We start from the raw sequence: 23,985 nt of genomic DNA, 5'->3' as shown, positions 1-23,985 counted from the left end.
TCTCCTGTGAATCACAGAATGGGTCAGGTTGGAAGGGACCCACAGTGGGTCATCCAGTCCAACCGCTTTGCTCAAGCAGGCTCATCTCAGAGCACACAGCACAAGATTGTGTTCAGATGGTGCTTGAATATTTCCAGTGGAGGAGACTACATGACCTCTCTGGGCAACCTGTTCCAGTGTGTGGTCAATGTCACAGTAAAGAATTTCTTCCTCATGTTCAGGTGGAACTTCTGTGCATCAGCATCTGCCCCTTGTCTCTTGTCCCTTTTGCTCAGGACCCCTGAAGAGAGCCTGGTCCTTCCTCCTGACAGCCCTTCTTCAGATATTTACAGGCATTATTAACATCCCTTCTCAGTCACCTCTGCTTGAGGCTCAACAGGCCCAACTCCCTCAGCCTTACCTCATAAGAAAGATGCTCCATTCCCTTAAGCATCTTAGTTACCCTTCACTCCAGGATCATCTCCAGGAGTTCCATTTCTCTCTTGTCCTGAGGAGCCCAGAACTGGACACAGCAGTCCAGACATGACCTCACCAGGACTCAGTAGAGGGGCAGAGTCAGCTCCCACAATGAAGCTCCCATCTCCTGTTGAAGATGCTTTTCCTGATGCTCCCCAGGCCACCACTGGCCTTGGCCCCAAGGACACACTGCTGGCTCACAGACACCAGGACCCCCAGGTCCTTCTCCACCAAGCTGCTTCCCAGCAGGTCATCCCCTGGCCTGTACAGGTGCATGGGATCGTTCCTCCTCAGGTGCAGGACACTGGGTTTTCCTGTGCTGAATTTCAGATTGTTTTTCTCTGCCCATCCCTCCAACCTGCCAAGGTCCCTCTGAAGGGCTGCAGAGCTCTCTGGGGTATCGGCCACCCCTCCCAGCCTTGTGTCATCAGCAAACACGCTGAGGAGGCACCTGCCTTCCTCCAAGCCATTGTGAAATGTTAAACAATACTGGGCCCTGTATTGACTCCTGGGGGCACCACTAGTGACAGGCCTCCAACTATATCCTGTGCCAGTGATTGTAATGTTCTGGGATTGCCATTCAGCCAGTTCTCAACTCATCTCACTGCTCTCTCATCCAGTCCACTCTACCTGAGCTTGCCTATGAGGATGCTGTGAGAGAATGTTTCTTAGAATTACAGACATGAGGGGAAAGTTCCTTTTATACCCAGTCAGCAGACCTGAAAATAGCCAGACACTTGTCATGTCTGATGTTTCAAATGTCACAAATCTCACAATGCATATTTTACCTTCCTGTTTAATGTTCAGTACTTTCACCTAGGTGACCATGAACTCCTTAGACACATAGTTGGCTTTGTGGACTACAGATAAGTTATGTAGATCCAGCATGGAAATAATGGGTCTACAGTATATAAGAGGAAACAGTAAGGTGAATTAATTACCCGCTAGGAGATGTGGGGATTTGAAATATTTTTATCAAGAAAAATAGCCTTTCCTAAAATAGTATAGTATTAGGCAAAATGGGAGACTTTTGTATTATTGTTGCACAGTAAGGAAGACATCATGGTGAGATCTTGAAATGATTCTTAGAACACAGGACTATATCATTGCATGGTTTGCATCAGCATCTTGCCACCATTTTGAAAACTAACTAGAGGCCATTGTGCTTCTTGCAGGATAACTGGGGAAAATAAAATCTATCTTGTAGAGGCTGTTAAACTGGATAATTGACCATGATGTTTTTGTCTTGCTTTGAATCGAGGACAGTATTAAAAAAATATCTGGGAAATTACACTAATGAAAAGCAAATACACATCTTTGGCCATAAGTCCAAAATTAAGGCGAATGAGGAATTTTTGCTGTTAGTGTCCTGTATTATTGCTGGACATAGAGAAGAGTGCAGACAGGGTGGTCAAAGAGAGTATAAAAACTGCTCTGTTAGCTTTTTGGTATTCTTGGCATGGGCAACCCAGATTACTGGACTCCCTCTTTTTTCCTCAATCTGTCATGCTTGGCTGTTTTGACTAGGAGTGGGTTCTGAAGTTTTTCTTAGAATGCTGAAGAATGTACATCTGTTAGAGAAGAAAAACCTTTAGGATATGTAGCCAGCTGGGAAAGAGAAGAATAGCTCTGTACTATTCTCAAGAATAATTGGTTGGGCAACAAACTGAAGGAGAGCAGACATAGCCAAGTGCTGGGGCCTGGCATTTGGGAGGTAGTTGTATGACAGTGTCGTCTTTAGCAGTTCATGCCTGTGTGTCAAGCATTTCTTTCCATATCCAGTACTAGTTCCACATGGGAAAGCTAAAATGTGAGGAAGAAATAGATGATCAGACCTGTCTACTGTGTGCAGAAGGAATGAACAGGATATAAAATAAAGTTAATGCAAGCCATTCATCAAAGTTTGATTTGTTGTTCCCAAATGATGGTTTCTTAAATGTGTTTTCCCATAGGGTACACTTGCTGAACGTATTAGAGCAGGAGGAGCAGGAATCCCAGCATTTTACACCAGTACTGGCTATGGGACGCTGGTGCAGGAAGGGGGTGCACCCATCAAGTACAACACAGATGGCACCATTGCCATTGCCAGCCAGCCAAGAGAGGTAAGAGGTCTGATCACCATTAGGAAGCCTTCAGCATTGAAAAATTAATTTCTAACATATTTTCAAGAGAAACAGGTGTTCAAGAAGGATTTAAGTTTAACTTTACTGTATTCATTTAACTGGATGTCTGTGGTACCAGAGATATTAGCTTTGCTTCCATTGCTTAGTGCTGTCCTCTGTGATGTGTTAAAGAAGTTTTTACAGTTCTAGAGTGATTTAGCATCAAGACCTGGTCCAAGTGAAAGCCTGCCTTGCTGAGTTACTCTTCAAGTGACTGTTCTTTGACCAGGTTTGCTGTGTATTCAAACTAAGTTCAAAGTAAAACCTGTTAGTGGGGTAGGTGCTCCTTAAATACTCCATGTGCAGCTGCAGTAAGCAGCCCTGCAGCTGCACATGGAGCTTCAGCCTTATAAGAAATGGGGCACTCTCATGTTAAACTGGACAGAGCTCAGTTGACACAAATTTCAGGAAATGCATTTCCCAACATTTGAAATGCAATTTAGTCTCAGTTTTTAAAACTGCAAAGAAATAAAATTACTGTGGCTTTCAAGGGAGAAACAAAGGTTCCATTTTGAAGTTGGATGTAGAATTTGGAGAAGGGAAGAAATGTCTCAGTGCCATAATGTTTCTTGTAGAAATGGGTGGGGCTCATATTGTGTGTTCCAATTAGGCTGCATACACCTCAAGAGCACTTCTGGGTAAAGGTAATTCCACCCTAACCCATGGTTTTCATGTATTTCATACATGACTATTTGCAGTATATATACATTGTCTTAATCTTTTATATTCCCTTAATTTTTGTCTTAATCTTTTATATTCCCTTAATTTTTTTACTGCATGCATCGTAATGATGTTTTACCATTTGGTAAAACATCATAACGATGTTTTTGTTCAATAAACAGCTTATAATTTTAATAACAGTTTTCTTATTTTGTTTTTCTTTTGACATTTGTGGGAAAATCTCCCTTATTCTCCTCAGTCTAATAATGATTGAGTGCTATAATAACATGACTAGCATGATTTGTTGATTCCATTCTCCACATTCATTTAGCATAGAAATGTCATTTTATAAAGGCTCAGATCTCCTTTTATGGTATTGGCAAAACTGATATCTGATACACTTTTCTCATACTTCCCTTTTCAGCAACTTTACAAAGCTCTCAAGTAATATTTGTGCATACTCTTACCTTCTACATTGTTAAGAGAGGTAGTCCTTCATCTCTCTATATAGGTTTGAAAGACTAGCTCTGTCCCTCTTTCATATTTTAGCTTCAGGCATAGTATCAGTCATTCCAAATACGGATCATTAATGCAGGGAAAACCAAATGAAACTCAGCCTGTTAGATGACATGACTTGAGTAGTCTATCTTGAATTGACTTAGTTTTGGATTTGGTGGTGGGCAGTGCTTATGACCTTTTTCAGTAATTCTGCTTTAGCACTTCAGTTTTTGGTTAGCTGGTAGATGTGCCAGACAAAGCATGTCTAATTCCAGTAGATGGAGCAGGAGGAATATGGATTCTCATGATGTTTCACTAGACACGCTATGATAAAACTGGGCTTTATAGCCTATGATAAAACTGGGGTTTCCATGCCTCTCTGTTATCATACAGTTTTTCAGTAAAAGCTTTACAGAGTACAAAAAGAAGTTGAAATATAACAGTGTGAAAAATTAACCCCAAAAATAAGTATTACATGTGATATCTGTTGAAAGAAACCTACATCTCAATTTTGGACTTTCTCTATAGGTGAGGGAGTTTGATGGCCGTCACTTTATTCTAGAGAAATCTATTACAGGAGATTTTGCTCTTGTGAAGGCATGGAAGGCTGATCGTGCAGGAAACATAATTTTCAGGTATGACTTGTTTACTGGTGGGAAAAGATTATTTTACAGTTTAGGTAATGAATGAGAAGGAGAATCCTGTCTCCTGTGTTATGGCAAAAATAATGTTTTACTGATTTCACATTCTTTCATATTGGCCTTTCCCTACTGTCAAATTACACTGCTATAAAACACCAAAATGTAATTGCTTTTTCTAATGACTTTTGAGAATTCAAACATAGCTATGAAGTGAAGCATTCATAGTTAAAAATGAGACACAGCAGACTGAAGTCATTATGATGACTGTTGAGAAACTTAGTGACATTCTCTGTCTTCCAATATTGATGTTAGTTTGGGTCCTTTTTCTTGAGCAATTAAAGGCTAACCCAAGAAATACAGGTTCATGCACAACAGAAGAGAAGGAAACTGAGTCAGTCTTCTAGCCAGTTAGTGAAGGGAAACCTGATTCTGTCTAAAGAAAACTGTGTTTAAAGTTTATTTCATCTCAGTGGTGTAGGGAAAGGCATCATATGAATTTAAACATCTTTGCAATGAAGAGTTTGATGTTGCACTATTGAGAAAATCTTTTTCATGAGTTGCTCTTTGTGTTCTGGTTTGTCCTTAACTGAAACAGGAGAGAGGTTTGCTTATGTTTAATGCCTGGTTTTTATTTGTTTGTCCTATGGCTATCAGATGAAAAGGTGAGTGTTGTAGTTATCATGTGCAGATTATTACAAGCACATGCTGATTGAGAGTCTGTCTTTGTACAGAACAAACAAGGAGTTGGAAAAGCAACTGAAAAATATGTGTATAAAATAACACCCATAAAGTAATGGTTTTCTTTATGTGTATATGAATATATATACATATTTATATATCTACATAATTAATACTACATTAAAATACTTGAAAATTTATAAATAAGTTTTTTATTTTGCCCAACCCTTGGCATCCTGACTTGCCCACTGGCAAGACAATGTAGTTTCTGATTGAAAGCTGAACTTTCTTGTATGTATGCAGATGAATTTGATGGCTGCTAAACTGCTCTCCTTAGGCTCTGGTATGTTTAATACAGGAAACACTCTTCCCCCTTGGCCTTGTCTTTGATCCTGAGCCAGAACTCTCAGTGCTTTTATCCTGTATCTTTCTACTGATGCACAGGAGGTACCTTTCAAAAGTTCTTTCATTCTCCATGGAAAGACTGGTTGCATACTCCTTTTCCCCTCTTCCTTTATGCCCTGTTGTTCTCTATGCCTTTCCTTCTTCCTGTTCTTTTCAGAAGTCTTCGTTATGTCTCGCACATTCATACAATAGAGTTGATAACAGATACTATTTCCATTTGGAATGAAGACCTAAAAATCTTGACTCCTTCCTTTAACTGTAACTAATTGAAGATTGAAACTGATCATCATCAGGTGTCCTATTCCATATAGAATATTGCTAGCTCAAAGGAACATGCTTATGATAAGCAGTGACCCATTCTGTTTCTGGATGAGACATGATTATCTGATAAAATAGAACAGAGAAACATAGGGTCATCTTAGAACTTGCTGTCTGCTACCACCTTTGCAGCAGTGTGGTACTATTCATAATGTGTTTCCTGTGACTGTGTGAAGCCAGTAGCAATGATGTGTCTGCCAAACCGTTAATCGCCGTCAAGCTAAGAGCTTTTATAAATTTAGAGGATGTAAGTGTAAGGGTACTTTAGGTACACTTGGACCACAGGCTGGCAATAATTTTTTTTCCCTATTCTCATGCATCAAGCTATACTGTTTTCTTGGAATTCAGAATGGCACCAACTTCTTTAGAAAGCTACTTTTAAAATGGTTTGGTTTGCTTTTTTTAAAGTTCTACTTCATGGGTCCTAGATATTTTATCCCATACAGCATGTTGTGGTGGCTTTCATTTCAGGCATCCTCATGCTGAGTGAACTATTCTGCACCATTTAGCAGTGGTTAGCTTTTGTCTAAGAAAGGTCTTAACCTCCTTGGGGGCTTTGCTCATTAGGGATAACATCAGGGAGTGCCACTGCTTCTGTGGATAGCCAGAGAATCCCAGAATGGCCTGGTTTGGAAGGGATCTTAAATATCATCCAGTTCCAGCCTCCAGCTGTGGCCAGGAAGGCCCTTCAGTGAGTTGGGTCGCTTAGAGATCCATCCAGCCTGGCCTTGAACACTTCTGGGGATGGGGCATCCACAACTTCTCTGGGCAACCTGTTTCAGTTCTCACCACCCTGAGGTAAAGAATTTATCCCTAATATCAAAACTAAACCTCCCCTCTTTCAACTTGAAGCCATTCTCCCTTGTTTTGTCACTATGTGCCCTCGTGAAAAGTCCATCTATGTTGAATACTCCCTTCAGGTACTGGAAGGCTGTAATTTGGTTGCCTTAGGCTTAACAATTCAAATTCTCTCAGCCTTTCCTTGTATGAGACCTCTGATCATCTTGGTAGCCTCTGGACTGGCTCCAACAGGTCCTTCCTGTGCTGGGAGCCCAGCTCTGGATGCAGTGCTCCAGGTGGGTCTCAGCAGAGCAGAGCAGAGGAGCAGAATCCCCTCCCTGCCCTGCTGCCCACGGGGCTCTGGGTGCAGCCCAGGACACGTTTGGCTCTCTGGGCTGTGAGTGCCATGGCAGGGCATGTGCAGCCTCTCACCCACAGCACCCCGAGTCCTTCTGGGCAGGGCTGCTCTGGGGCTGCTCATGCCCAGCCTGTGCTGGTACCAGGGGCTGTTCCTACCCAGGTGCAGCACCAGCACTTGGCCTTGTTAAACCTAATCAGATTCCCAAGGGCCACTTCTTGAGTTTGTGCAGGTCCCTCTAGATGGTATCTCATCCTTCAGAAGTGTCAACAGCACCAGTTAGCTTGGTGTCATTTGCTAATTTGCTGAGGAAGCACTCGATTCCTTTGTCTATTTCATTATTAAAGATATCAAATAACACTGGTCCCAGCAGAGACCCCTGAGGAACACCACTTGTCACTGATGTCCTCTGGGTCTCTGAGCCATTGATCATTAACCTCTGGGTGTGACTGTTGAACCAATTCCTCATCTTCCAAACAGCGCCTATACAATTGAATCTGTCTTTCTGATGTTGTGTGGCTGTAAAGCCTTGTCAAAGGCTTTACAGAAGTGCAGATAAATTACATCTATAGCCATTTCCCATCCATTTATGCAGTCACTCCACCACAGAAGACCACTATATTGGTTAGGTAAAACTTGCCTAACAGATGTGAAGTTTTGCTGGCTGTCTTGAATCATCTCCCTGTGACTTAGCACAGCTTCTAGGAGTATGCACCATGATCTTCCCAGGCACAGAGGTGATGCTGACAGGTCAGTAGTTCCTGGGGTCCTCTTTTATATAATTTTTAAAGATGGGAGCCATCTTTCCCTCCTTCCAGTCACCTGGTACTTCACCTGACTGCCATGACTTTTCAAATATCATGGAGAGTGGTTTATCTGCCTCCTTTGGCTCCCCTCCCTTTTCACCTGGTCCCATTCTGGTAGTTCTTCTATCCCAATGTACCTTGACTTTACAAGCACATATGTGGCTTGTTGGTGATAAAAATAGACTATTGACAAAGAAACAGAAATGCTGAAGGGATAACTTGAGTTGGAGCCTTTTCTGTGACAGTCGTGTCAGGTCATCTCTTCATGCTTCAACTGGCTCTGCAATACATAAATTGAGCTCATACCTGAGGTGTCTCTGCATCTTCATATCACTAGATATTATGTAGTGGCTGTAGTTTGTTGGTTTAGTTTGCTACGAGCTAGTTTGCTATCTTTTGCCTCTAGGAGAAAAGATGTCATGCCTTTGGCTGAACTTAGAAATCCAGTGGAACAGTGGAACTTTGTAGACGTCGCTGAATCTAGATGTCCAGAAATTTTTCTTAAAATAAAAAGGCAACTTAGTCTAGCTAGTTTTTTAATTTCCTACTGTTAACGCCTTAACATTATTCTTTGATGGAAAATAAGTGTAGTGCTTCTGTTTTTTTTTTCTTCTGGATGATGTGCTCTTTAGAAATAAGGCCTTTGATCCCATAAAACTTCTGGATGGTGTGTTCTTTAGAAATAAAGCCTTTGATCCTGGAAAAGACTGCTGCTTCTGAAACAACTTTACCTAACTCAAGTACAGCTTAAATGGCTGAAGCTTTTATAAATTACGTCAGATTAGAGACCATTAGCTCTTTTTAATGTCAAATTAACCTTGAAGTGTTTTCTTGTAGTTTTTTTCCCTATGTAAAAATAATTTTATATCGGTTTCTTTTACTGGCAGAGTAGGCACTACAATCTTGAGAAAGTCTTTGGTTCAGAAAAGGAGTTACATGGGATGAAGTATTGAATTGTTAGTTTTGTCATCTTTCTTTCCCCCATGTGCATTCATTTCTTAGCTATTTTAATTCAGGTTTTATATCTCTATTATTCTTGTCATTTGCTATTTTGTCTAGTCTAGGGGAGTTTTCCCTGAATCACTTCTAACTAGTATTGTTTTCGTCTCTCAGAGGAGAGTATAAATTCATGTTATGGGTTTTTTTCTTTAGTTTCTTATTGTTACATCCTTCTTTTGCGTTTGTATAGCTACCAAAAAGACCCATGGCCAGAAGGTATTCATAGAATCATAGAATATTTTGAGTAGGAAGGGACCCACAAGAATCATCAAAGTCCAACCCCTGGCCCAGCACAGCACCATCCCCAGGAGTCACACCTGGTGCCTGAGAGTGGTGTCCAAACACTTCTTCAACTCTGTCAGGCTGGTGCTGTGACCACTGTCCTGGGGAGTCTTTCTGCTGCCCAATCACCCACCCTCTGGGTGAAAAACTTTTTCCAGATGTCCAGCTTAAACCTCTCCTGACTCAGCTTCAGTTCATTCCCTCGGGCCCTGTCACTGGTGACCACAGAGCAGAGATCAGTGCCTCTCCTTCCCCTCGAAAGGAAGATGCAGCTGCAGTGAGTTGTCCCCTCAGTCTCCCCCAGGTTCAACAGACCAAGTGACCTCAGCCACTCCTGATTTGGCTTCCTCTTAAGACCCTACATCGTTGTGACCCTCCTTTGGACAATCTCTAGTAGTTTAGTATCTTTTTAATGTTGTGGCACCCAAAACTGCCCCCAGCACTCGAGGTGAGGCCGCCCCAGTGCGGAGCAGAGTGGGACAATCCCCTCCCTTGTCCAGCTGGTGATGCTGTGCCTGATGCCCCCAGGACAGGGTTGACCCTTTGTTAGAGGCTTCACAGCAGCTATATATTGCCAATAAAACGGGGTTTCCCCCTTTGGGTATAGCTGTGATTGTGTCGGTATGTGCGCTGGGATCCCGTCCCAGCTGCCGGCTGGGCTGGGCCGGGCCTTGGCCCCGTCCCTCGGCGCTGCCCCGGAGCCGCGCGGTGGCAGCAGCGCCCCGAGGCTCCGAGCGGCTGCGGCGCCGGGCACGGTCCTGGCGCCGAGGGACCCAGGGAGAGAGGCTGGGGGATCACCTTGCGGGTTGGACTCCGTCTTAAGGGCTTTTTCCGAGCGTAAATGATTCTGTGAGTCTGTTAAATAAGGGTGGTCAGGGAGGAAAAATTGCTCCTGTGGAAAAACGATGTGGGGAAGGAGGTTTTATCTTGTTTTGAAACCTGGTTTTGTGGATTTTGATGAAAAATTTTCAAGAATTCTGCTTTTTAACCGAGAAAATGCTGATCAGCTAGCAGAGGAATACCACTAAAACGTTTTAATATTTCTTAATTATTAAATGTGCTGCACTGCTTTGTTTGTTTTCTGAAAAGCACATGGAGTGGCTGACACAGGTCACTTGTTTCCCCCGTGCTCCTAGGATCCTGGTGCAGTTGCCAACATAGGAACACATGTTAAGTGTTGCTTTTATTCTTTAGAGGTTCTTTTTCCTTAGCACAGAAATGCTTTGTAGGAATACTTAGGGTGAATGCCAGAGTCTTACAGTGAGTGCCAAAACTGACAGAGGTTTGGGGTTTTTTAACCTTTTGGGGTTTTTGGTGTTTTTTTTTTTAATTTTTGTGGGTTTTTGTTTGTTTGTTTGTTTGTTTGTTTTTGTTTTGGTTTTTTTGGTGTGTGGGGTTTTTTTGTGTGGTTTTTTTTCTTTGTTTTTTTGTTGGGTTGTTTGTTTGTTTGCTTGTTTTTAATTTAAAAAATTGGATTACATTTACTACTGGGTAAAGTGCTATCCCAAATCCTAGTCTGAGTTAGGGAAGCTTACTTGAGAGATTGTTAGGCCTGCTAATGGTCCCCTGTGGAGATTAATTTCATTCTTTGTGCAGTGAAATAATGGCATTGTACAAAGTCCAAAGCTGCTGCTTTTGGATCCAATAAATAAAGATATCCGTAACATACCCAATTTCAATTAAACAGTGTGCTGATTTAAAGTCAAAAGAACTGTGATAAATACTTTCTAATGTAGCAAAATATGATTTCATTTCAGATGCATCTTACACAATTCCATTATACTTTTTTCTCCCTTTATACTTTTTTTTTATTAGTTCTTCAGCTGTTTGGCAAAAAGATTTGTGATGCTGAAAATACAGACATTCCTCTAGTAGCCTATCTCTGAAGTCTTGCATTGTACTATTATGGCCTTTAATATTTATTAATTTTCTTTTTGTTGTTGTTTTTCAGGAAAACTGCAAGAAACTTCAACCAACCTATGTGCAAAGCTGCAAAAACAACTGTAGTAGAGGTAGGGAACTGAAACATAGTAAGCTCTATACTGGTATTCTGGAGACAGCTGGGGGGGGATTTCAAATCAAGGTCAGTGGTCTAACCTCTCTCCTTGGATTGCCTTCTCCTGACACTATGCTCTGCTTTGGTGAGTAATTCCTTTGTTGCTGTATATCTGATGGTGATCAGGACTTTGTGTTCACTGTGACCAGCCTTTGAAAAGGAAACAAAGCAAGAGCCTTCAAATTTGTTAAATAAAGTAATACTTGGATGAAAGAGGAAAAGAATAGGTTTAGGCTGTGTTTGAGAAGATTCACATAAGATTTTATGCAAAACTTCTTGAAAATAAAATCAAGTACATAACAACATAGATGAGACAAACCACAGAGCTATCACAGTTGTGGTCTCTCAAATTCAATAAATTTCATAAATATCAGTCCACAATGAGGTACACACATTTGGCTGTGTCTTGAGAATGAGGATGAACTCGCTGATCTAGAAGTTTCTTCCAATCTTTTTGCCCTTTTTCTTTGTCTGAAATGATAATTTTTAAAAACATGAAGCGTACTACTCTGAAAAAATATTGGTGCCTGGAGAGTTGCTAAGGCATAGAAATATGTAAAAGATAGACTGCTCTCTTAGCTTTTTCTTTACTCTCTGTTAAGTTTTTTTATATGCCTAATAAAAGCTAAATACAGTTTGGCAGTAAGATCAAGACAAGCTCTTCTGACTATTTCTAGTAAATGGTTTATGGAAAAGCCTTTTATTTCTTCAGGGTTTTTTGTTTATTTTGTTTGAGGGTTGGTTTGGGGTTTTGTTTTGTTTGTTGTTTGTTTATTTGTAAGATGTTATTTGGAAAATATATTGGTTATATAAGCATCTCTGGATAATACATTTGGGAACTTCAGTTATTTCTTTGTGCTCTGCAGAACTATCAAAAAAATACCATTGTATTTGCCACATGATTTACAATGACAATACAGCAAAACAGTCTCATGTTTTGTTTTTAAGAAAGGTTTCAAGTATTTTTCTATCAAAAAATTAAATAAGGAATCTTTTCTTCTAGACACTTGTCCTTTATACCTTGTTCAGTCTGGCATTTAAAGAATTTAAGTAGATCAAAGCCTTCCACCTACATTCCATCTCATTCTCTCTTTCTGCTCCTCTATCCATGTGTGATAGGGTAGAATTTTCTTGTCAGTGAGCAGCTGATGTGACATCGTTCTTGCTGTAATTCCATTTATCAGTTGTTCGTAGATCTGCTGTGAACTGTGTCCACTCTGAGTCTTATTGCATTTTCAATGCCATTTAAAAAACTGCCAGTCTTTTTGCAAGATGCATTATTAATATTACTTTGCAATTCTGTATTTTATGGACAAATTAGATGAAGATGCAAAACCACAGATTTAGGACAAATATTTTGAACCATCCTTGACTTAACTTCTAAATGTCATTCTTTCAAAGTGGGATTCAGAATGTTGGGTTTGGGTGTAAGTTAAAGCCCAGGGAATCAGAAGGAAATTTCTCTATATGGTGTCTAGTACATCCTCAGTACTGAGCAGTGTAAGCTGTCTTAGCTCTTCAATAGGGAACTGAGGCAACTAAAAATTTGAGTTTTGCCTGACTCCTTAGTTAGTGTTGTTCAAGGCTGGAGACTGAAATTCTCAAATCCATTTGAGGAAGAAGAAAAAGGTTTGTGTAGGGTAGTAATTCAGATGCCGTCTTGGCAGGAGGGATTTCCAAATTCTGGTGCTTGTTCCCAGCTCTGTTTCTGTAACTTTCTGAACATTTAACTGAATTTAAGCAGAGAGTTCCAGTCTCTAGGACTAGAGACTTGAAGCCAGCCCTGCTCCTTTTAATCAAAATAGCTGCAGGTCAGGATTGTCTTCAAAGATACAGTGATTAACTGGGGTTTTTAGGATTGTTTCTCACTTTGCTGAGATTTACTTTAGTTTCTGATCATTGATACAAGTATGGAATGGCATTTGGCATAGTAAGATACTAATGAAATATACATACTGGAAATCCAATCTCAATGTACCTGTGAATTTGTTGAAAACAGGAAGTTAACTGGAAATCGCTTGCATTTGTTAACGTGTCCTGTTAAATTAACCTGAGGAGATGTGAAATCTGACATCATATACAGTGAAGGACTTTTTTTTCTTTAGTTATTGTTGTTGTTCTCTAATTTTAGTCTGTGTGGTGTTTTACACACTCTTATCTGAAGTACAGACACTTAATAATTGTAACAATTCAGAGGCAGACAAATTTTGTTGATGTGAAGGATAAGAGAAAAGAAAAAGAGATAAGAGGTAAACCCCCCCACCATTTCTCAGATTTAGAGACTGATAGCTATTGTTTGCTTAAACATTCTCCTGTATTGTGAGATGGGAGATTGGCTGCACATGGAGGCATCTGAAGAAGGAGGAAGTCAGACTGTTAGCTGTTATGTTTGGGACACACAGTGAAGAATTACTGATTTTTAAAATATCATATTAAACTTTCAGTCTTGTTTATTTTGAATAGAGAAATGGTCAGCAGTAGCCATTCAGTATTCATTTTGGGATCAGAAATACATTGATTGAAAGCTTCTCATTAAATACAACAAGTGCTTACTGATCTGCACAAATTTTTTGAACTGTTGCATGCATCTCTTTTGTTTATCTAAGTGAGAGGGAGTAGAACCTGCTATCAAGATAATAAGGATGCATTATCTGAGGAACAGAGAACTGTCTATAAAAATCTAACTGTGCCAAGTCCAATGGAATTTCTACTTTAATTTGAAGGTGACCCATTATTAAAGGTCAGAAAAAATTTTCAACTGAATTGAATGATTCCTGTTATTTGGAAGTTAACCTTTGCAGAGACAAATGTTAAGTAATGTTGGTAGCATCAGTTATTTTGGCTTTATATATATAAAAAAGTGAAGTGATGCAGGGAGTTCATCTGCTTCTCACTTCAGCTTGCAGAACTTAAGCATGCAGTCAGACCTGTAGTTATGTTTGAACCTGAGCTCTCATGCAGACACTTAGCCTGAGGCTTTCAGGTTGTATTTTCAGAGCTGTAAACGCTTTCCTGATCCTGTAGCAAAGATGGGAAAGTTGACAAATTGGCCAATACAAAAGAAAGTCAATGGTCAGAAGTAACATACAAGCCACCAGCCCTTGTAAAGATTGAAAGGAAGTGCATGGCCTGTGAAAAAACTTGAGAGGTTGTGTGGTGTTATAGATGTGGTTACACTTCCTACACTGTAGAATGAAGGTGAAACTGAATTGAGGAGGTGTCACTGCTGTCAGGACCCTCAACAGCTCTGTTGAATTTTGTGATGGGAAATGAACTGCAAGGCAGCTTGGAGTTGCAGGGAGGCCTTTTGGATGTGTGCCTAGACTCCTAGGGTAAGGGCTGTGATAACAGGGTGCTTCTTAATATGTGTGTCTCCCTGTAGAGACACCTCTGAGCAGAGCCCCATGGGGTTTTTGGTCATGACACCTCTTTTTTGTGGGGAATTGGGGCTACCCAAGGCCACTGTAGAAAGCAGTGTGTGACCTTGCCAGATGTGGTGTCATTATAACACGGGAAAGAGTGATACAGACTGGGGCTCCTGCTTTCTGCCACAGAAGAGTACATAAATATCTGTAACTGTCCCAAATGACCCTGAGCTCTTATCTGTTATCTTTTTATTCTCTGCTGTGAGACCTACTGAATATTTTTCCCTAGTGAAGTGATTTGAGATCTCAGCCACTGCCACCGTGAAAGTGTTTGGTAGTAGTAATGGTCAATATGTTTAGAAATATTTATTGACTGGCTGTTTGAATATCCAGTTTGAATAATTTTCTTGTTCAGATCACAGAATATGGTCAAATATATCTCCGTGGGTAAATAACATTTATACCTCAAATAATATCAGGGGAGGGAAAAAAAGAGAGTGTACTTTCTCATAAAAATGCATTAAATAAAAATCATTAAGCCTTGCATTTTATCTCTGGTTGCCTAGTAACAACACAGCCACATCAGTGAGCACCATTTTCTCAGGTACAATGAACTGCGTGGCACTAAGGGACGGAATCAGACTGAAATAAGCTGTTTGTATCCTGTTATCTGTGCTAGATCATGGCATTTGGTTTTATTGAGGAAACTTGAAATGAACCTTTTTTTGTGTGTATGTCTGTATTCCAAATGTTTTAACAATGGCAAAACTTTCGTCTCATGCCCAGCTCTGTTCTGAGAAATTCTTCAAGATTTTTGTGCAGTGACAGTTTACTGTAAAAAACCTGTAAGTACCACTTTAAAGTGAAACAGTCATCTAATAGAAACTTTTGTTACCTGGATGCTCCAGTCATGAACTCAAAAGTGAACCCTGGTAGGGGATGGCTTTGGGATAGGTGCAGACTTTACGTCAGTGTGTGTTTCTGTGAAACCACAGATCAGGATGAAAGACATAGAATTAAAGCCCTTCTGTTCAAATGCTGTAGCCACTGAGTTTTTGTGTTGCTATAACTTTTGTTGATACTATTTAACTGCTCAATGATGAGGCTGTGTGTGCTGAGGCAATGGTTGTGAGGGAGGGTCCCATGGATCTGCAGTGGGAGAAAGGCTTTTTTTGAGAATCCCATTTGTCACAGGATGGACACTGAACTTCATAGTCCTGCCACATTACCAGTTGCTTTCAGCACAAGTGATGGTAGAATTCTAGTTGCCATAATATGCTCCTATAATACATTATATATATGTGTGTGTATATATGTGTGTGTGTGTATGTATATAAATTACAAAATATATAAAATAAATATCTTGTACCTTGAATATGTAGGTAGTTAGTCAGGGCTTTTGACTGCATAAGTGTATTTACATTCCTAGGCCTTGGTTTCCCAGAGGAATCTTAGTTGAAAGATTTGAGTGAACACTTGTGGGAGAGCAGCTTTGAAATACAAGCTCGTGATTCTTAGAAAATATAGAAAGGAAAATAGAAAAATATCAGAAATGTCTCTTAGGAAGGCTGATTTCATAGACTTGAATTGATGAAGCCTTCTGGGAGGTTTAGCAAAGAAGAAATGAAGTTAGAGAAAGACTGTGTTAATGAGTTTCAGAATAAAATTTTCCAACATGGAGCAAGTATTGCAAGAGCAGTAGGAGTTTGACCTTGATCATAATCATTGTAATCTCAAACATAGAAAAGAAACATGATACAAAGTGAGATCCAAGCTCAAATGTCTGAGGTGCTAAGCATTACAAAGCAAACCAAAAAGCTTAAGCTTCTAAGAAATACCCAGCTCAGTACAACATAAAGAATACTTCAAAGTAGCAAGAAATCTTTTTAAGAATACATATATAGTTGACTGGGAGACCAAGAATACTTCACCACTCAATGAAGGGACTAAAATTATCTGTGCAGATTACAATGAAGGCTGAAGAGTTTAATGCCATTTCTCCTACAGTACTGAGCAGTGTTAAGAACCAGTTTGGCAGCTTTAGTGATGTCAGTCATAGAAAGTTGAAGAGCAAATCAGAGAAGGATTGGAGTTGAAATTCAGGGACTACTAGTATTGTTTTGGAAAAGCAGCTCCTAGAAACATTTGCACACCATTGCCACAACAATTTTAGTTTCCCAAAAAGAATCCCATCCCCAGACTTGAATACTCTTTTGTTGGTTTTATTTCTCTTAATTGTATTTGGTTCCTTGCTTCTGTGTGTGCATGTGCTCATTAAAAACAGAATAGAAAAACGAAACACTTATACAGCTGTGGTGCAGAACCTTTTAGAATGACTAGAAAAGTATTGGAATATAAGTAGTACTGGGCTAGAAAGGAGTTCATATGATAGTTCTTGTGACATTTAGTTAGCATGCTTCTGATTCATGGTGTGATTATTGGAGTGTCCTCTGCTGGGCCAGGAGTTTCACTGATGATCCTAATGGGTGCTTTCCAACACAGCAAATTCTATTCTGTGACTCTTTTCTATTCTATGATTTTCAGTGGAATAAACTTTGATAGTTAATTTAGCAATGTGGAGTTTGTTGATGTTTTTTGTTTGGATGGGCTTTTATGTTGGTTTTTTAGCTGTTCTTTTATTTCCTGGTTGTTGGGGTTTTTTCCTGCAATTGCTTTTCTTTTATATATAATGTCTAATTAAATGGCTTCAGATTTGGCACTTTGCTGCTCAAGTAGTGAATATTAAGTAGTTAAAATTCGTAGCAGATCAAATTGTTGCTGACTGCTGTTCGGGTAATTTTACCTACTCATAATATACTGCTGGAAGATTTGAATTTGTTTTTCTTTTATCTGTCTCTCATATTTTATTCCTTTCTAAATGATACTTTCTTGAATGCGTATCATGAGTTTTCTCAGCATTCAGCTTCCTAAGTTCATTGCAGATGTGAATGTATTCTTCAATGAAAAAAATTCCTTTTTTCCTTGTCACGTATGTTAAGAACAAATATGAAATTCAAAAAGAACAAGAATAAGTAAGCTCGTAGTTGATCAATAGATAGTGCAAATTGCCAGGAATTAAATGTGCTGGAGAAACTGATGGAAAGCCTCTGTTTGCTTCTAAAGCTAAATTTAGGGGGTTTATCATAACATTTTATAGAAAACCTCATAGATTGTGCATTTGAAGTATATTTCACTAACAGTATTCATGTCTTTTATCATGAGAATTTGAAAATAAAATTTAAAATACTCTAAATTTTCAGCTCTGCTTTGTGTATTAGATGTGTGAATCAATCAATTACTTACTTGTCATTGCATGTAAAATCATGCATTATTATAGGACTGAAAAGATAGAAGAGTTCTAGGCATGATTAAAGGAATTTACAAGCATATATCCTGGTGTCATAAAGCATTAATTTGTTTTCTGTGCTATTAACGTCTCTGATTAAGATTTCTAGTATAGAATGAGAAAGATTTAACATCCAAACTGAAAATCTTCCCAAAAATTGCATTCTGACATGAAGCAAATATATCTTTTCAGATTTGAAAAGCTGCAGCCTCATAACTATTGCTGGAGTGAAAATTTTTGAGGGATCGAATCAGTAGCTCAGATGTTAGCAGCATCCTTTTAGCTCTTGCAGCATCCCTCCCCTGCAAATACTATTGAATTACTCAGTAAAAAAGTGAATATTTAAAGAGAAGTAATGGTTTGAGATACCAAGACTGACTTGACTTTAATCATACTGATTTTTCAGGCTACAGACAATGGTAAAAGAATGAACAAGGACAACAGAGTAGTTTTCCTTTTCTGTGTCCTAGCAGTTTCCTAGTCTTCCTCTTTTTTCTTTTTAGTTTCCTCCCCAAAACGTTATTAAATTCTGTTATAAAGAACTTGCATTCAGGGTGTCTGTTGTGTAGAAATGCACTCCCATTTATATTCCCACGAATATAAACTAAGATCCTTAGTTTGCAACTGCTGATTCATCTGGAGAAAGCAATAGCTAAACAAATCTTAAAGCAAATCCATGTTTGAACAGGTATTCTTGGATTTTTTTGCAGAAAAACAAGCACACTCCTCCTTTTTGTTAACCTTTGGAATAAGTCAGATGTATGTTATCAGTTCTCTTCTTGTTGCTGAAAGAAGTGGAGAAAGGCAAAGAGTTGTGGGTTTGATCCCCATATGTGCCATTCACTTAAGCGTTTCATTCCATGATCCTTGGGGGTCCTTTCTGACTCAGAGGATTATGTGCAATAATCCCAATCAGAATGGGGAAGGTATGTAGCCAATTGGCTCTATAAGCAATGGGATAAGGGACGCTTGTGCTCAAGATGATATTTCACCATTTCTAGAGAAATTTGAATTTTCTTGTAAGGCTATGATAAGCAAAAAATTCCATTTCTATAGTTTGAAGGACTGATTTAAACGTTTCTTCCAGCTTCAAATAATAATGAAGTGCTTTTATAAAGCACTTTATTCTTGTGGGATTTTTTTATTTCCATGTTGCTCTCTTTTCCAGGCACCTTTTAGGAAGTATAATGATTAAGTGCAAGAAAACCTTAATTCTTCTTAGAATATGTTACTGACATTCTATTTATATCCACATTTCTGTAGTCTGTTGAAAGTGCCTAAGCCACATAAATTGTTTTCTTTCTTTCAAACTTTTCCTTGAAAGGTACCCTGATTACCTTCTTCCTCAAAATTGTGGAGAAGTTTATTTTTCTTCAATATTTTGGGAGGTTGGGATATCTGCTATGATTCTGAAGGTGAAATGACCACACTAATTCCTTGTTGAGAAACAAAGCAGTAGCATGTCAAGTAGTGTCCAGAACTCTTTGAAAATTACCACTGTCTCTAATGAACACTGAAATAAGGAGAACTAATAGATGTATGCATAGAACATGCCATTTTCAGATGAAGTTACCTTTTTGTTACCTTTACTGAAATACCTGCAGGGCTTTTTTTTCTTACCAGAGAGAAGCAGCAACATAATTAGCTACAAATCAGCTGCTAATGCATTGTTTTACATTGGTATTAAGTTGCTATATATTTTCTGCTGAGCATGCTCTGGTCTGATCCTTAGTTAAGAGATATTCCTTGAATCTGAGGGGGGTTTGGTTGCACTTAAATAGATTTTAAAGTACAAAGTCCACCTTCTTTAATAGTGCAATTAAATCTCTGGGTTGTTTTTTTTTCCTTAATTTTTATTTTACTTCCCTACTTCTCACTTCAGTTTTTAAATTCCACTTTGTTCATTTTTGAAAGTAAAGCTTAAATTTATCTCCTGACCTTTAAGTTGCGTTTCTTGGAATGTGTAGGATATGAGAGCTTTTCTAGTCTCTTTTTATTTCTCATGTCTCTGATATGAGTAAGAAGATAAAATCTTTTGTTGTGATTATGGTTGGGATTTTTTTGGGGGTTCAGTTATTGCAGGTAAAATGTGATTAATTTTAATAAAAAAGTAAGTTATTTATTTTTACCTTCTAATAAGTTCAAAGGCTGTCAATCTAAAGCAATTTGAAAATAAGTAACAAAGTACAGCAGTAATGTCTTTAAAGCAACATATGTTTTGTTTGCAAAAACGGCAAATTATATTCCAGTAGAATTACTATTGTTAGCAGCTATTCTGTTCTGGAGTGGAAGTATTCGGGATGAGGTCAGTCCCCTTATTCAGCTGAGTAAGGATTAAACAGGTTCTTCTGCTATTAACTGGCCCTTAGCAAATGAAGACCATATTCACGGATTGTGGGAGTTTTGATTGTTGTCTTCTGGCTCTTCTCCCATTATTTAATTCTATGACTGAAAAATTATTACATCATGTAATCTAAAAAACAATTTTCCAAAATTTCTTTCTCCAGATGTGAGATGATTTTGTATATATTCCACATGGATGGTTATGTTTTATTTTGTGTTAAGAACCTAGGTATTGAATACAAATTGGGTGCTTTGTCACCTCATTTCATCAAGAAAGCAAAAGTCTCAAAATGTGATCACAGCCAGCAGGAGTTCACTGATGACTTATATCAGAGCAACCACAGGGTTTTGTAAAGAATCACTCCCTAGGTGTGCCTGCTGTAGGAGCCTGGTTTGATTGGTAATGCTGGGACTGCTGGATCTTAAAGTAATCTCTCATGCTTTCAATTCAGGTAATTTTACCATAAAATAAGAGAGTAAAATCCAAGTGAGTGAATTTAAGGAAGTAAGAAAACGGCTATCTTCATTTTCACTTTTTAGTCAATACAGAATTATATAGACATATTAGTGCAAGTCATCAAATAAGCAAGCCTGTCAATTTAATGGAAGAACTTCTTTGAGAAATGTCAGTATCTTCAGACTTTGAACATGTTCTTGAAAGTTAGGACTATTGTGTATCCTTGCTGTGCTAATATGTGACTAGCTGAAAAATTTCTGAAGTGTAGTTCTATGTGTGTGGGAGAACCTCTTCAGAGACTGGTGGTTAAAGTTTTCATACGCATACACACAGCTTTACATAAACATAACCTTTGCAGATATGCTTCCTCTTTTCTTTGTGGTATATATCCTGGAACTGCTGTGTGTGAGGATCTAGAGCTGGTAATTTACTGCTGTCTGTGTTCTTCTCTGCTGTAAGCAGTACAGCATGGAGGAAGATGTCAAATGCATGCAATGGGAAGAGGCCGTTGGAGGAAACAAGGGAGCAGGTGCAGAGAAGTGTGAGAGGAGATTAAGCCCGAGGCAACTACAAGTGGAGGTGGTAATTGAGGAGATTTAGAGCAGAGAAAACCAACGTGAATTGAGTATATTCTAGCAGGAACTCCTGATTTAGGAGGATCTGTAGCCACATGACGAAAAACCTGGAGACAAATGTAGGAGATTTATGTCAGTTTTGCTTTCCTAATCATCAGATACAACATAGTGGCAACAGATCTCACTGTTTTTCTCTGTGATGTTTACAGAGGATAACAGTCTACTAGAAAGAAGGAAAACACATAAAGGTACATAAGATCTTCAACAGCATGAAACAGACAAATAAACAACTGCTGTGTGCTATTTCTATATGGCACAGAGAAGGGAGCACACAGTGAAATTACAATAGGTAATAAGAAATGTTTTTCATAATAGTTAAATTTAAGAAATGCATCAGTAGAGTCTCTTGGGTTCCAAGAAAACAATTAGTTCCTGGCTCATCAGAAACTATGAAGAAGGTGATGTGTGTCTGGCCTCTGACTGAGGACATCCTGCAACTGACACATTGCTGGCAGCTGGGAGAATATAACCAATATCACACTGCCTTTTAAGATCCTGTTGCTAAGAAGAAGGGCTGTTTGGCCAACTGGACCTTCAGTGTGACCCAGTCCAGGCTCACTGTGTGAAAGGTTCTCTAACAAATATGAACTTTACAGGTTTTTACTGTTCCCTGCCCCTCAGCTTAGAAAACATCTGTTTGAAGTCTAATATGACCATAATGTGTTAATTGTATATCAAGATGTGCCTTTATAAGGCTATTTGGTAGTTGGTTGATTTTTGAAGTTATAAAAGTCTCTTTTTCAGAATGGATATTGTCTGGTTGTCATTCCATTACTGTAGGATTTTGACATAGAAATTTCATGGTCTGTCTGATCTTACAAAAGGAAAGAATTCAACTCAGAAGATCCTCTGTTTCATCTCCCTGCTTGCAGAACTCAGTAGCAACCTGCTTTGCTTTTTTCTGTAGTTAAGAAAGTTTGTATAGTATATTCCTAATTTCTAGTGAACTGTTTTCAGAGTATATTTCCACAGTTTTAAAATATCAAAGCTATTTGTGAAATTCAGTCTAAACAATTAATATTAACTTTTTCCCCTCTTGTTTGTCATTAACCATCAAGAATGATTGATCACAGTTTCTATGATCTTGAATGCAGACACATAAAATTTATTCTTATAGCCCTTATTATGTATTTTAAGTTTTTTTAAATTTTAAGATTTTATAAACGTTCAAAGAATTTTGCAGTGACATCCTGACTCTTCCAGTAGCGAACTGAAGATGTTTACTGATGAGTTTGTCTTGAGCATCTAAGTGGCTAAATTTTATTTCGTTCCTCTTGTTATTTTGGACATTTAACCAACTGTAATGTTTTGTTTCACTAATGTTCTGCTAGGAATGATCATTATTTCAGTTTGAAGAACTGAAGGGAACTAAGATAATTAAGGAGATTTAATAAAGTTAGTATAAAAATAAGCTATTTAAAAATGTATAGGTTTGTTAGGCTGTGATTCTCTCCCCATCTCTTTTTTCTTTCATGCGCACATGTTTTTGATATTTTTTATGTAATAAGGAATTAAATTGCAATTTCTGGTTTTATCTTCGTTTTAGGAAAACTGAGATTTAAAACCAAACCAGCTGAAAACATTTAACATATCATAAAGTACATAATTAGGCTGCAGAAATAGATAAAAGGAACATACTAGAAACAAAGGCTTTTTTATTTTTGAGTGTTTTGGCATTAATAGTTTGTTGTTGTTATTTCCTTTCCAGTTTTTGGTAAGGAACCATAGTTTTTTATTTTTCTTTCTTTATTTACTTTTCTTACTTCCGTATCTATCAAGGTTCCATTTTTCTCTCTGTAAGCCTTCAGAAATTCTGGAATAATACTGGAAGAATAGCTGAATTTCTATAAGGAAAAGGAATTAAAATTGCTTTACAAAGGAAAAGTAGATGTAAATTACAGAAGGAAGTGATATTGTGAACAAAGGACCACTGCCTCTGTGAGTGCTGATACAAAAAGGAATGGCAGAAGGCTCTTGTGAATCATAGTGGAAAACAGCTTTTATGTTCTGGGTGTACTTACAGATAAACCAGTGTTTAGGAAGGACTGAATTCATTCATCCTCCTTCCATTGTCAGCAATCAGAGAAAATTTGCAAGAACACTGTCCCCAGGAAGAAATCTCCAGTACTGTGAAACTCTTGAAACAATGAAAGGATTTTTGAGTCAGGCATGAGAGCCTTCCCAGAAGAGGGAAGTCAGACCTTGTGGTCTCCCATAGTTGCTTTTTACAAAGACGTAAGCATTTTCTGCCTTTTTGTTCATTGATGAAATGAAGATTTAAGATGAACACATGTGATCAAGCCATCTAAAAGGTACCAGAGGATTTTGATATTCTAATTAGAAAGAGTACAGGAGGTGATCTGCCCTGATTAGTTGCCTCTCTGTGCTTTGCCAGAGTTGGTGTCTCTCAGGTGGGATGGCAAATAATGATTTTTGATGTTTACAAAGATTCTTCTGTATGTTAAAAAATAAAGCCTGAGGCAGGGTGAGTACAAAAAAGAAAGAACAGAAGCACAGGAAAGATGAGAGCAGAGCTGGAGAAAAACTCACACGCATACTTTGAATTATTAATATGGATGTGCTCCTGCCTTTCTCCTTGAGGCTTCATCTACAGAGGTGTTACAGAGCCGACTCATAAAGAAATATGAAACCTGAAAGGGAAGTGAATACTCCCAGTGATGGTACTATTGAATTTGCAGTATCATTCTTCTCTAGGAAGATACTCAGGCAATGCCTTGCA

General features: G+C 38.6%; 1 protein-coding gene across 1 annotated transcript in view; it reads left to right on the top strand.

The window, feature by feature from the left end:
- The window catches only part of OXCT1 (3-oxoacid CoA-transferase 1), an 82,524-nt gene that overhangs the window by 16,351 nt on the left and 42,188 nt on the right, over positions 1-23,985 (top strand). Inside the window, exons 4-7 of the mRNA XM_084224694.1 lie at positions 138-195; positions 2,409-2,558; positions 4,305-4,411; positions 10,995-11,055. Of these exons, the coding sequence (XP_084080820.1) occupies positions 138-195; positions 2,409-2,558; positions 4,305-4,411; positions 10,995-11,055 (376 nt within the window). The remainder of the gene's footprint in view (positions 1-137; positions 196-2,408; positions 2,559-4,304; positions 4,412-10,994; positions 11,056-23,985) is intronic.

Source organism: Fringilla coelebs (genome assembly GCF_963513975.1).
Source record: "Fringilla coelebs genome assembly, chromosome: Z".
NCBI lineage: Eukaryota > Metazoa > Chordata > Aves > Passeriformes > Fringillidae > Fringilla > Fringilla coelebs.
The sequence above is the reverse complement of the archived record's forward strand: the minus strand, read 5'-3'. Positions and strand labels throughout refer to the sequence as shown.